This window comes from Pleurodeles waltl, chromosome 1_2, assembly GCF_031143425.1.
Source record: "Pleurodeles waltl isolate 20211129_DDA chromosome 1_2, aPleWal1.hap1.20221129, whole genome shotgun sequence".
Classification (NCBI taxonomy): domain Eukaryota; kingdom Metazoa; phylum Chordata; class Amphibia; order Caudata; family Salamandridae; genus Pleurodeles; species Pleurodeles waltl.
Window position 1 is genome coordinate 1284697047 of NC_090437.1, and position 13497 is coordinate 1284710543.

The 13497-nt window shown below is 44.3% G+C and overlaps 1 protein-coding gene across 1 annotated transcript in view; it reads right to left on the reverse strand.

Moving 5' to 3' along the window:
• The window catches only part of DNAAF9 (dynein axonemal assembly factor 9), a 597478-nt gene that overhangs the window by 128592 nt on the left and 455389 nt on the right, over nt 1-13497 (reverse strand). The window contains exon 31 of the mRNA XM_069205040.1: nt 6058-6144. Coding sequence (XP_069061141.1) covers nt 6058-6144 — 87 coding nt within the window. The remainder of the gene's footprint in view (nt 1-6057; nt 6145-13497) is intronic.

Consider the following 13497-nt stretch of genomic DNA (forward strand, 5'->3'; position numbering starts at 1 on the left):
CTAAAAAGGCACATTGACCTTAAACATGACCTCGATCATGACCTGGTTCGTCTCCGGCTCCTACAACCTTCTTCAAAGCAAGACAGAAAACGTATGCAGGAAGTTAGCTCTGTATGTACTACTTCAAAGTAAGAAATAGTGTGCACAGACTCCAAGGGCTCCCCTTAGAGATAAGATAGTGGCAAAATTAGATAATTCTAAGGCTCTATTTTGTGGTAGTGTGGTCGAGCAGTAGGCTTATCAGAGGGTAGTGTTAAGCATTTGTTGTACACAAAGGCAATAAATGAGGAACACACACTCAAAGACTTACTCCAGGCCAATAGGTTTTTATATAGAAAAATATCTTTTCTTAGTTAATTTTAAGAACCACAGGCTCAAGATTTGAAGTAAACACATAAAATGCAAGGTACTCCACACAGATAAGTTAGGAACTTTGAATCAAAGCAATATCATATACAGTCTTTGTTAAAATGGCAATAAGCTATTTTCAAAGTGGACACAGTGCAACAATTAACAGTTCCTGGGGGAGGTAAGTAAAGCTTAGATTGTGAGGTAAGTAAGACACTTACAAGTCTCAGTTCCTGGGCAAAGGCAGCCCACCGTTGGGGGTTCAAGGCAACCCCAAAGTTACCACACCAGCAGCTCAGGGGCGGTCGGGTGCAGAGGTCAAAGAGGTGCCCAAAACACATAGGCACCTATGGAGAACAGGGGTGCTCCGGTTCCAGACTGCCAGCAGGTAAGTAGCTGCGTCCTCGGGCGGCAGACCAGGGGGGTTTTGTAGAGCACTGGAGGGGGGGGGGGGAGACATGTAGGCACACAAAACACCCTCAGTGGCACAGGGGCGGACGGGTGTAGTGTGTAATGCAGGCGTTGGGTTTTAGATAGGAAACAATGGAGGGACCCGGGGGTCACTCTAGCGGTGCAGGCAGGCACAGGGGGGCTTCTCCGGACAGCCACCACCTGGGGGTCACTCCTGCACTGAGGTTCGGTTCCTTCAGGGCCTGGGGTCTGCGTGTGCAGTGCTTGGTCCAGGTCATTTTTTACAGGCAGTCTTGGCCAGGGGGAGCCTCTGGATTCCCTCTGCAGGCATCGCTGTGGGTGCTCAGGGGGGTCAACTCTGGCTACTCACGGGCTCGCAGTCGCCGGGGAGTCCTCCCTGTAGTGTTAGTTTTCCGCAGGTCGAGCCGGCGGCGTCGGGTGCAGAGTAGAAAGTCTCACGCTTCCGGTGGGAAACGTGGGGTCTTTAAAGATGCTTCTTTGTTGCAGAAAGTTGCAGTTTCTTGAACAGGGCCGCAGTTCTCAGGAGCTTCTTGGTCCTTTAGATGCAGGTTAGTCCTCTGAGGCTTCAGAGGTCGCTGGACCCTGTTGGATGCGTTGCTGTTGCAGTTTTCTTTGAAGTAGGGAGTCAGGCCGGTGGGGAGGGGCCAAAGCAGTTGTCGTCTCCGTCTTCACTGCAGGGCTTCAGGTCAGCAGTCCTTCTTCTTCTTTAGGTTGCAGGAATCTATCTTCCTCGGTTCTGGGAGCCCCTAAATACTGAATTTAGGGGTGTGTTTAGGTCTAGGAGGGCAGTAGCCAATGGCTACTGGCCCTGATGGTGGCTACACCCTCTTTGTGCCTCCTCCCTGTGGGGAGGGGGGCACATCCTAATCCTATTGGGGGAATCCTCCTTCTACAAGATTTAGGATTTCTAAAAGTAAGAGTCACCTCAGCTCAGGACACCTTAGGGGCTGTCCTAACGGGGGGGGGTCACGCCTCCTTGTTTTCCTCATTATCTCCTCCAGCCTTGCCACCAAAAGTGGGGGCAGTGGCCAGAGAGGCGGGCATCTCCACTAGCTGGGATGCCCTGTGGCGCTGTAACTAAGGAGGTGAGCCTTTCTCACCACCAGGTGTTACAGTTCCTGCAGAGAGAGGTGAGAAGCACCTTCACCCAGTACAGGCTTTGTTCCTGGCCACAGAGTGACAAAGGCACTCTCCCCATGTGGCCAGCAACATGTCTGGTGTGTGGCAGGCTGGCAAAAACTAGTCAGCCCACACTGGAAGTCGGGTATGTTTTCAGGGGGAATCTCTAAGATGCCCTCTGGGTGCATTTTACAATAAAGTGCATACTGGCATCAGTGTGCACTTATTGTGCTGAGAAGTTTGATAACAAACTTACCAGTTTTCAGTGTAGCCATTATGGTGCTGTGGAGTTCGTGTTTGACAGACTCCCAGACCATATACTCTTATGGCTACCCTGCACTTACAATGTCTAAGGTTTTGCTTAGACACTGTAGGGGCATAGTGCTCATGTACATATGCCCTCACCTGTGGTATAGTGCACCCTGCCTTAGGGCTGTAAGGCCTGCTAGAGGGGTGACTTACCTATGTCACAGGCAGTGTGAGGTTGGCATGGCACTCTGAGGGGAGTGCCATGTCGACTTAGTCATTTTCTCCCCACCAGCACACATAAGCTGTGAAGCAGTGTGTATGTACTGAGTGAGGGGTCCCTAGGGTGGCATAAGACATGCTGCAGCCCTTAGAGACCTTCCCTGTTACAAGGGACTTATCTGAGTGCCAGGGCTGTGCCAAGTGTGGAAGCAAGGGTACAGTTTAGGGAAAGAACACTGGTGCTGGGGCCTGGTTAGCAGGGTCCCAGCACACTTTCAATCAAAACTTAGCATCAGCAAATGCAAAAAGTCAGGGGGTAACCATGCCAAGGAGGTATTTCCTTACACAGTATGTGCATTTGTCGACAAACTCATACAAAGGCATGTCATGCCTTTGGGCAACGCACGATCCGGGCGTTTTGGAGGTGACATTGTCTCTATTGCACTAAAAAAGAAAACATTTTTGAGACACAAAAATCTCTGATAAGGAAGAGTAAAGTTCTGGACTGCATTGAAAAGCACAGAGTTCCTATTTGTGCACATGTTGATGTGTCCTGCATCAACAGGTGCCCAAAGTCACTGCCCACCTCCAGCGGGTGCTCTGCTAACAGGTAAATCTTGCTGTGGATTTACAAGTGCCAGGTCCCAGTGCCAAAGCAGACAACAGGGGAGGGGGATAGGGGATAGGGAATAGGGAATAGGGAATAAAACTAGTTTCTGTATGTAATACAATAGCTGCCATGTCCTTATGTGGACTACTTTGCCCTGAAGATGCCTAAAGAAGTCTTTGAGAACTAGGTTGATGTCCATTAGTTATAAACAGTTGATGTCAACTCTGATACCGAGGGGGTCCAAGTGTTGTGTACAGTCATGTTGCCAAGTTATGTGCCAAATATAGTGAGTGATGTGTAAGTAGTGATGGTCACCCAAAAAAGGGGGCTCAAGAAAGGCCTGCTGAGCAATAGGTTGTTTCTTCTGCACTATTGCATAAAGCGCCAAGTGCTAGCCTTTATCAACACTGGATCTTCCCAATAACCCTCCGCCTGCGGCCGATGCCGCATAAGACATTGTTAAGAGTGGGTGCATGAGTATTCTGGCATTTTGCTCAACTGCTCTGCAGGATGCCATCTAATCCATTAGCTTCATTACAGTTCTTAGAGTAAGTGGACGAGTTGACTGAATAAGAGGCAGCAGCTGCTGAGATGCCATTGCCCTCTGTTGGTTGGGAAATGGTTTTCATGAGATCGTGTTCAACAGTCAGGCCAGGGTTGGAGGTGGAATTTCTTTGGATTTGAACCCTATGTAGTGAAGCAAGTTAACAGCTGTTTGAGTGTGTGATAATCATTGTTGCCTGCTGAAGTTCTTTATCAGCCAATCAGCGATGTATGGGAAAACCTGGATACAGCCTAAGCGAAGATGAATGGTCACCACTGTCAGGCACTTCACAAACACCCTGGAGGATCTCATACAGGAGCCACTTCTACCCATGCCTTTGACGTTAATTCCCTGGTAGCAGCCTCTTATGTATCCTCTGCCTGCTACTCATGTGCACCTGGTCTTTGTCCCATCCCGGGGTTGTTGCCCATGAAAGGTTCACCTCGGAGTGGTAGACTAAGTGCACCCCTTTTTTTCTCTTTTCACATCTTGATGCACAGATTTATTCAGCAAGACACTCACAGTGTCTGCAACTCACTGACGCACCTTGACGAGGTAATAGCAATAAGAAAAGCAGTCCATTAACACAGTTGACAGCTCGAAGGGGAACCCTTCAAAAAGGTGAATATGAGATTTAGGTCTTAATGGAGCATGAAACAGGGCATTTGCGAAAACCTATTTATGAGTCCTTTAAGAAACCTCAACTTTAAAGAGGGATGGCAATTCCAGAAGGTACAGGAAAAGCAGACAGGGCTAATATGTATCCCTTAATTGTGCCAACTGCATAGCCTTGCTCAGTGAGAGAGGAAATGGGAAGATGGCCAAAACTCTCCAGTGATTTATGTCCTATATTTAGGGAGCCTTTAACATGGGGGAGGGGTCACTGCAAATGGGAACGTATCATAATGTACTAGAAAATGTGCAACAATTATGCTTTCTCATCAAACAACCGAGAGCCATCAAATGGCATGTCCATGGGAGAGGCCTGGATATTAACCAAAAAGACAGTGGTACTCAGCTAGGTGGTTCCTTGGGGCGGGGCGATGGCGGAGGGCAATTTTCCTATGAACAGAAGCCCCTGTCCAGGGCTTCAACCAGGCCCGAGTAGGACATCCATAAGGCCTTCACTGGTTCTGTGGGGGGCAACTACTGGTCGAAGCACCTCTGTCAAGACCTTTGTCTTGACTGCCATTGAGGGCAGCGTAAGGTTCAGGACCTCAGCTGTGCTTTGCGTCACCATTGTGAAAGAGGCACCCTCCTCCAAACCCATGTAGTGGGTGAGACCAGGCCAGTGTCTTGCGAGGTGTGCAGTCACTGTCGTCCGCCAGTTCCTCGGGCCAGTTGTCCTCGGTCTCGTCTAACCAGTACCAATAAGGGTCAGCAGACCCCTCCCATTCGTCTCCCAATCCAGGCCTATCATATAAATAAGGCAACGACTCAGACACGGGGACTCTGTCCCCCTTCGCCGCCAGAAAAGCAGTAGGGGCCCCTCCTGAGCCCGCATGGCCTGAATAGCCTTCCAGCAGGATTGGACACCCAAATATGAGGTGCATGGCCTCATAAAATTTGCTTTGCAGGCCAGGGGTCGCTCTGGTTCCTGGAAACTCTGGTAAGCACAGAGGTGGCCCAGATGCAGGGTCCACCATAGAGCTAGGTCTCAAGTGCCAACGCATCCTTTATCTTGTTAGATGACTTCGACAGAGGTGGTGAAATTGAAGATCTGTTCAACTTCTTGCTCTTCCTGTGCTGGTGGGACTCACCCAATTTTCCCAACAGCCTTGACGATGAGTGCTTGATGTGGCTCTGTGACCTATCTCACGACCTTCCTCTTGACCGACATTGTGAACGTCGAGGAGTTGCACATCAAGCAGCTTGAGGTACTCCTCCCTCAAGGCCGTGGGTTGCATGACTGACGCAGGTCTTGATGTTGTGATTGCATGCCTAAACCCAGAGGCACACCAAACTTGGGTCTGTCACGGACATTTATCGGTGACAGGTGCCACAGAGCTTGAAACCAGCCTTACTAACAGACATCCTTAATGCACCAGGGAAACAAGTCTAGAAAAACTCTTGAGAAAACATTGAAAAAAGGTCAGTCAAAAAAGACTGGGGATAGCTCCACTCTGAATCTGAGCTGACTGGCGCAGAAAGAAAACAACCTGACGTCAGGCCCGAGATGGCATCTAAATAGACACCGTGCACATCATTTCAATGCCACATGGAGCTGAACAATGCCACCCACCCGCATGCTGTGATACTGCTCATGAAATATGTATTGATGCAGACTGACGTTGACAAGGAGTTGCAGCTGCCAATTCCCAGTGTGGAGGGGTACTGCTTCAAAGTTTTCTGGATCCAGTCTGAAGCATGGGGTATTTTCGAAGGTGAGGAATCTGCAGTCAGAAGTCTCTTATTCCAATAACATGTAGGTTAAAAATGGATATCAACAAAAACAAACTGTGCAAATGTGATTGGCACCATTTATAATAAAGAAGAACTCATATAATGCTAGTCAAAATAAATATACTATACTTACCAACCAGGACACATTAAATAGCGAGCTTTCATTATTTGTGGGCTAGAAAAACTGTTTTCAGACAAAATTAGATCAATGTCATCATTCCTAGAAGAAGGCAGAATAAACAGTGATTAAATATCTGAACTATCTAAAGTGACGAGACAGGTCAAGATCAACATGCATAGTTAAATAATAAAAGCACAGTATAAAAGGATTAGGTTACTTACCCTGTAAGCATCTATTTGTAGAATGTAGTATTCAGGCCACGAAAAATCATACAAATGTTACTGGACCTGCAGGTTGAGTAACTTAAATAATCTACTCGACCTAACTAATGTACTTGACCCGTAAATGGGTCTCAAATTGTATGATCCTAGACAAATAGGTTGCAGAGTCACCTTTTTCTTCATTCTCACATGATTCACCTTCAAATATGTGAGCTCAGCATTTCTGCAGTATAAAACAACTCTTATTTGATTAAGTAGACTAAAGTTTGCTGCATGTATCACAAGAATCTAGCCTACATGTAGGGGACACAAGACCCCTGACTTCTTTTAGTTTATTAACAGCATTGCCATGAGGGCAGTAGTGTTTCTCAGTTTGTTTAAACACTTACTTTTAATAAATATATCACAAAACCATGATTTGGTAGCATATTGTCGTCCACACACACTAAATTTCCAAGAAATGCCCAAAAACCTTTCAACTAACTTGCAGCTTTACTGATTAAACTATGTTGTGTATGAACAATATGTGAAAATTGTGTTTCAGAAGACATCCCTTGCACAGCAATACAATGTATTCAGATTTGTTTTCATCCCATTAATATAGTTTTTTAATCACACAGAAATATAAAAAATGGGCTTTCACAACTACTGGAACATATTTTTGGAATGTTTGCACAGTTGACTTAGTCATTTAAATGCTGTGTGTTAGGAAAAACCTGACACCCTATATAATTTTATTATTTATTTTACACTCTAAACAGCAAGTCACAGTTCACTTTACAAAGTCCTGGAACTCTGATAATTGTAAGACAAACTGTGCAGATATTGTGCATGGGCATTAACTCCTTTGTTAGACTGCTTTCCCGCAGGCGGGTGAGAAAGAAGTGAAAGGTATGTGTAAGAGGAGAGATGTCCATGCTAAATGTAAGTACATACAGGTAGGAAAGTGCCTCTTTTGACGTGGTCACCCCCCATTCCCCCACAAACACTTTTTGTCTGGTTTCTGGTGTAATTTTAACTGAAAAAGCACTGGAGTCATGCAGTACATCTGTTCGTGGCATGTAGTGCTGCAGATTCACATGCTATGCATTATTCTGCCATCTAGTGTTGGGCTCTGAGTGCTACAAGTTGTTTTTCTTCGAAGAAGTCTTTTTGGGGTTACAGGATCGAGTGACTCCTCCTCTCTGCCATACTGCGCATGGGCATTGACTCCGGTATTAGATTGTTTTCCCGCAAAAGGGTGTAGGAAGGAGTGATAGAGTGTAGTAATATAAATGTTGTATAGAAATAGTAAGTAAAAATAGATGTCTTTGCAAATGTACATATGAACAAATTATACAACCAACTACAGGCTTCCGAGGGGGAGGGAGAGTGCATGTGAATCTGCAGCACTACATGCCACGAACAGATGTACACTGGGTAAGTGACATTTTCCGTTCAATGGCATGTGTAGCTGCAGATACACATGCTATGATTAGCAAGAAAGCAGTTACTCTCCCCAAAAACTGAGGTGGCTAGCCTGTAGGAGTTGGAGTTGTTTGAAATAAGGTTCTTAAGACAGCTTGACCTACATTGGCCTGTTGCTTTGAAAATACATCCACAAAATAATGCTTTGTAAATGTATGTGGTGTAGACCATGTGGCAGCTTTACATATGTCTGCCATTGGTATGTTTCCTAAAAATGCCATACATGCACCTTTCTTCCTAGTGGAATGTGCTTTAGGTGTGATTAAAAGTTGTCTTTTTGCCTTAATGTAACAAGTTTGTATACATTTAACAATCCATCTTGCCAACCCTTGCTTAGAGATAGGATTCCCTTTATGTGGTTGTTGAAAGGCATTGAAAAGCTGTTTTGTTTTTCTGAATTCTTTTTTTTCTATCTACATAGTACATTAGAGCTCTTTTAAGGTCAAGAGTGTGAAGGGCTCTTTCTGCAATTGAATCTGGCTGTGGGAAGAAGACCGTCAATTGCACTGTTTGGTTTATGTGAAAAGGTGATACCACTTTTGGCAGAAATTTTGGATTGGTTGTAAGTACAACTTTATGTTTATGTACTTAGAAAAAAGGTTCTTCAAGAGTGAATGCTTGTATTTCACTAACTATTCGTAATGAAGTAACGGCTACTAGGAAAGCAACTTTCCAAATTAAGAATTGAATCTCACAGGAATGCATGGGTTCAAAAGGTGGGCCCATTAATCTTGTGAGTACAATATTGAGATTCCAAGCAGGAACAAGTGGTGTTCTGGGTGGAATAATATGTTTTAGTCCTTCCGTGAAGGCTTTTATAACTGGGTCTCTAAAGAGTGAGGTATGCTGTACAGTCTGCAAATATGTTAATATGCAGTAAGATGGATTTTAACAGATGAGAAAGCTAAATTTGACTTTTGGTAGCATACAATGTCTTGTATTGATGCTGTGAGTGGGTCAGTATTTTTAGATTGAGAGTAATAAACAAATGGTTTCCATCTGCTAGCATAGCATTGCCTAGTTGTAGGCTTGCATGCTTGTTTGAAAACTTCCATGCATTCTAATGGAAGTTGTAAGTATTCAAATTCTATGACTTCAGGAGCCAAATAGCTAAGTTGAGTGCACAGGGATGTGGATGTCTGATTTGTCCTTTATTTTGGGATAACAAATCCGGTCTAGGAGTGTTGTGTACCAATGTAGTTGTGCCCACGTTGGGGCTATGAGTATCATGTTGAGAGAAGTCTGACGCAGTTTTTTTTTTACCAGAAAAGGAAGTATTGGGAGAGGGGGAAAAGCGTAAGCAAATATCCCTGACCAGTTGATCGAAAAAGCGTTGCCCTTGGATAGAGGGTGTGGGTGTCTGGATGCAAAGTTTTGCCATTTTGTGTTTTCGCTTGTTGCGAATAGGTCTATTTCTGGTGTCCCCGACTTTTGAAAGTACTGATGCAGTACTTGAGAGGGAATTTCCCATTTGTGTATCTGTTGGTGTGTTCTGCTTAGGAGACCCGCTAGCTGATTGTGTATTCCTGGGATGCATACTGCTAGTAGATACATTTGATTGTAAATTGCCCATTTCCATATTGTTTGGGCTAGAAGGGAAAGTTCAGATTAATGTGTCCCGCCTTCTTTCTTTAGGTAATACATGGTCGTCATAGTGTCTGTTTTTATCAAGACAGTCTTGTGTTTGAGAAGTGGCTGAAACTATTTTAGGGCAAGGAACACAGCTAATAATTTTTAATGGTTTATGTGCTAATTTACCTGTTTTGAGTCCCATTCCCCTTGAAGGGCAAGGTTGTTGAGATGAGCTCCCCAACCTGTCACTGATGCATCTGTTGTTATTGTGGTCTGAGGCACAGGGTCTTGAAACGACCGCCCCTTCATTAAATTGCTGCAATTCCACCATTGAAGAGACATATGTGTTTGGCAGTCCATCAACACTAGATCTTGAAGTTGACTGTGCGCTTGTGTCCATTGTTGTGTAAGGCTCTGTTGTGGTGTCCTCATGTTTCATCTTGTATGCGGTACAATTGCTATGCAAGATGCCATCATTCCTAGCATCTTCATGATAAATCTTACAGTGTATTGTTGATTTGCTGTATGAGTGGTATTAAATTTTGGAAAGCTTGTATCCTTTGTATATTTGGATATGCTAGAGCTAGTTGAGTATTTAGGATAGCACCTAGGTACGGCTGTAATTGTGCTGCTTGAAGGTCTGACTTTTGCTAGTTTAGAGAGAACCCTAGTGTGTGCAGAGTTTCTATCACTTAACAAGTGTGATTTGGCATTGTGTAAGATTGCTTGATTTATTAGGCAATTGTGTAGATATGGAAATACATGGATGTGTTGTCTTCTTAAGTAAGCCACTACTACTGCTAGACACTTTGTGAACACTCTTGGAGCTGTTATGCAAAATGGCAACACCTTGAACTGGTAGTGTTTTCCTGCTATGACAAACCTGAGGTATTTTCTGTGAGCTGATTGGATGGGTATGTGGAAATATGCATCTTTGAGATCTAGAGCAGTCATAAAATCTTGTTTTTGTAGTAGTGGAATAACATCTTGCAGACTTACCATGTGAAAATGCTCTGACAAGATGTATAGATTGAGGGGCCTGAGGGTGCCATCTTTTTGGGGAATTAGGAAGTATAGTGAGTATACTCCTGTTCCTTGTTGAGACAAACTAATTATATTGCTTTCTTTAACAGTAGAGATTGTACTTCTTGATGTAACAGAACTGTATGTTCGGGGGACAACTTGTGATATAGTGGTGGAATGTTTGGAAGGGTGGATATTATTTCTAGGCAATAGCCATTTTGGATAATTGATAATACCCAGTTGTCTGTGGTAATATTTGGCCAATGAGTGGAACTGCTGTAGTCTTCCCCCACAGGAGATGTGTGGAGTGGAAGGAAGGGAAGGAAGTCACTGTTTAGGCTGTGATGTTTGTTTAGAGGTTTGGAATTTACCTCTATTTCTGAAGTACTGACCTCTATAGGATCCTCTAAACCCACCTCGTTGATACTGGTTTTTTTGTGATTGCTTTGATTGGGAGGTGGAAGCCTCCGAGTGGCTTAAAACCTCCTTGAAACTGTGGCCTGCTAAAGAAACCTCTATATGAGGTGGTGTATAAAGCGCCCATTGCTTTTGCAGTATCCGAGTCCTTCCTCAGCTTTTCAATAGTGGTGTCCACTTCTGGGCCTAAGAGGTGCTTTTTTTGTTTTAATCAAAAGGCATATTAAGTACTGCCTGTTGAATTTATGGTTTAAAACCAGAGGAGCGCAGCCATGCATGTCTTCTGATTGCGATGGCAGTGTTTATACTCCTTGTAGCTGCATCAGCATCATCAAGGGCGGATCTTATCTGATTATTGCTAATCGCTTGACCCTCTTCTACTACTTGTTGTGCCCTTTTCTGGTACTCTTTTGGGAGATGCTGTATAATATCTTGCATTTCATCCCAATGGGCCCTATCATACCTGGCTAAGAGTGCCTGAGAGTTTGCAATTCTCTACTGATTTGCTGCTTGTGTAGCAACTATTTTCCCTGCTGCGTAAAATGTTCTACTCTCCTTATCAGGAGGTGGTGCATCTCCTGAAGACTGGCTATTTGCCCTTTTTCTTGCTGCACTGACTACCACTGAGTCAGGAGGGACCTGGTGAGTAATGTAATCTAGGTCTGGAGGTGCAGGTTTATACTTTTTATCAATTCTAGGTGTGATAATCCTGGCTTTTACAGGCTTGCTAAAAAATTGGTCTGCATGCTTAACCATGCCTGGTAACACTGGAAGACACTGGTACCTTGAATGTGTAGAAGACAGTGTATTAAGTAAGAAATCGTCTTCTAATGGCTCTGAATGCATGGTTACCCCATGATAAGCTGCTGCCCTGGATATTACTTGGGTGTATGCAGTGGCATCTTCTGGAGGAGATGGTTTTGATGGATAAATATCTGGGTCATCTGGGATGGGATCAGGGTCATAGAGATCCCATGAGTGAGCCATACCTCCTTGTGAATATAAAGAATGTGTTGGAGAAGGCAGTGGTGGTGGGCTGTTGTGAGGTGAAAAAGAGAATTGTGGAGATTGAGGAGAAGTATGGAGAGGTAGTGGTTTCTCCTTTTGTTTTTGCACCTTTGCTGGTGGCTGTACAGAGTCATTTTCCTCTTGGAAAGCTAGCTTTCTTTTTGTCTTTAAAGGAGGTGCAGTGATAATTCTTCCTGTCTCCTTATGGATATGTATTCTGGATTGTCTCTCATTTATAACCTGTAAAATTGGTTCAATTTCAGGCTCTTCCTCAGAAGTCTTATGAGATTCTCTCAACTTTTTTGATAGTCATTGTTCCTCTGTATATGAGGACTTTTTCGGCTCCGAAGTGTGTTGTTTTTTTCGTCCTGAAAAGGTAGTTCAAGGTCTCGGCTCTGAAGCGGATTGCAGAATTTTCAACTCCAAAGAATAGGCTCTTTTACTGGAGTCCGAAACGGTGCCTATAACAGATTTACTTGACTCCAAAATAGACGGAGTGGCCTTTTTCGGCACCGACCCCAAAGGACGGTCGCACACAGTCTTTTTGGGCCGAACCATGGCCTTCCGGCAGTGGTATACCCAAGGCCTTTAAATGTTTTTTGTGCAGGGGTTTAGGGGCAGATTTACTCACATGCTGGCCAGCTCTGATGAGTCTGTCGTCTTCCGAATCCTGTTCGGAGTCTGTGTCTCGGATGGAGACTGCTGTCTGCGCCTGCTCTTCTTCCATGACGTTGAGATGTTTGCTGCTTTTCGACGCCATTTCAAGTCTTCGGGCTCTGCGATCTAGGAGGGTCTTCTTTGATCGAAATGATCGACAGGCCTCACAATCTCTCCCCCCCCCCCCAATGGTCTGGAGAAAGGCACAAATTACAAAGTGCTGATCTGTATATGTCAGGAATCCCCAAGGTGCCTCCTGCGTTATGTATCAACATCCCCAGGTATTAGTGTTAAATCATATCTCTGTTCTTAGTTAAACCTTCATGTTTCTAAAGAAACATAATGTGCTGTGTTACACAATTCGTTTTATCAATGCTTGTTTGCTAATGTGAGCAGGTGTATACGTGTAATTGGGTGTGGTGTAGACATGTGCTTCTAATTGGGTGTAGTGACTCATACACATGTGGAAACTCAACTGCTTTCCTGATTGGCTATAAGTAGCAGAGTGAAGCATTCCTCCCTGCTTGGTTTTGTTTTGCTTCCTGATCTCAGCATCTGATTTGGTAGTCCAGCTCCTGCTGTCATCCTCGTATTCAGGACCTTTGAGGCAATTCTGTTCTTTGTTCCTGAACCAGCTGACACCGGGCATTCCTCCAGCACTCCGGAAGAGACTGCAGCTAAGTGACTAGTACTCAATAGGGAGTTTGTTCTTTGAGGGCCGCACTTTCCTAGTGCAGCTGGTGTATTTCAGACCTCGTATTTTGGTAGAGTGCTTATCTTGAAGAGACAAATGCATTTCTGAACATTCTACATTATTATTGTAGTTACTTGCCTAAATGTGCTTCAGGAAATCTGCTTGAGCTCAAGTACTACAAAAAGTGACAGTGCAATTTTAAAAGAGCATTTACATGACTTTTCTTTTTCTAATAGCATAACTCTTGGATTTAAATTGTGTCATTCATGCCTGTTTCAGGTTTGAGGAATTTGCTTTTGAAGGGTTTTTCACACACACAGTAAAACCAAACAAAACTGTGCCACCCTAACTGTTTAGACCCAGAGCGGACATTTGTATTTCTTGGATTGTTTT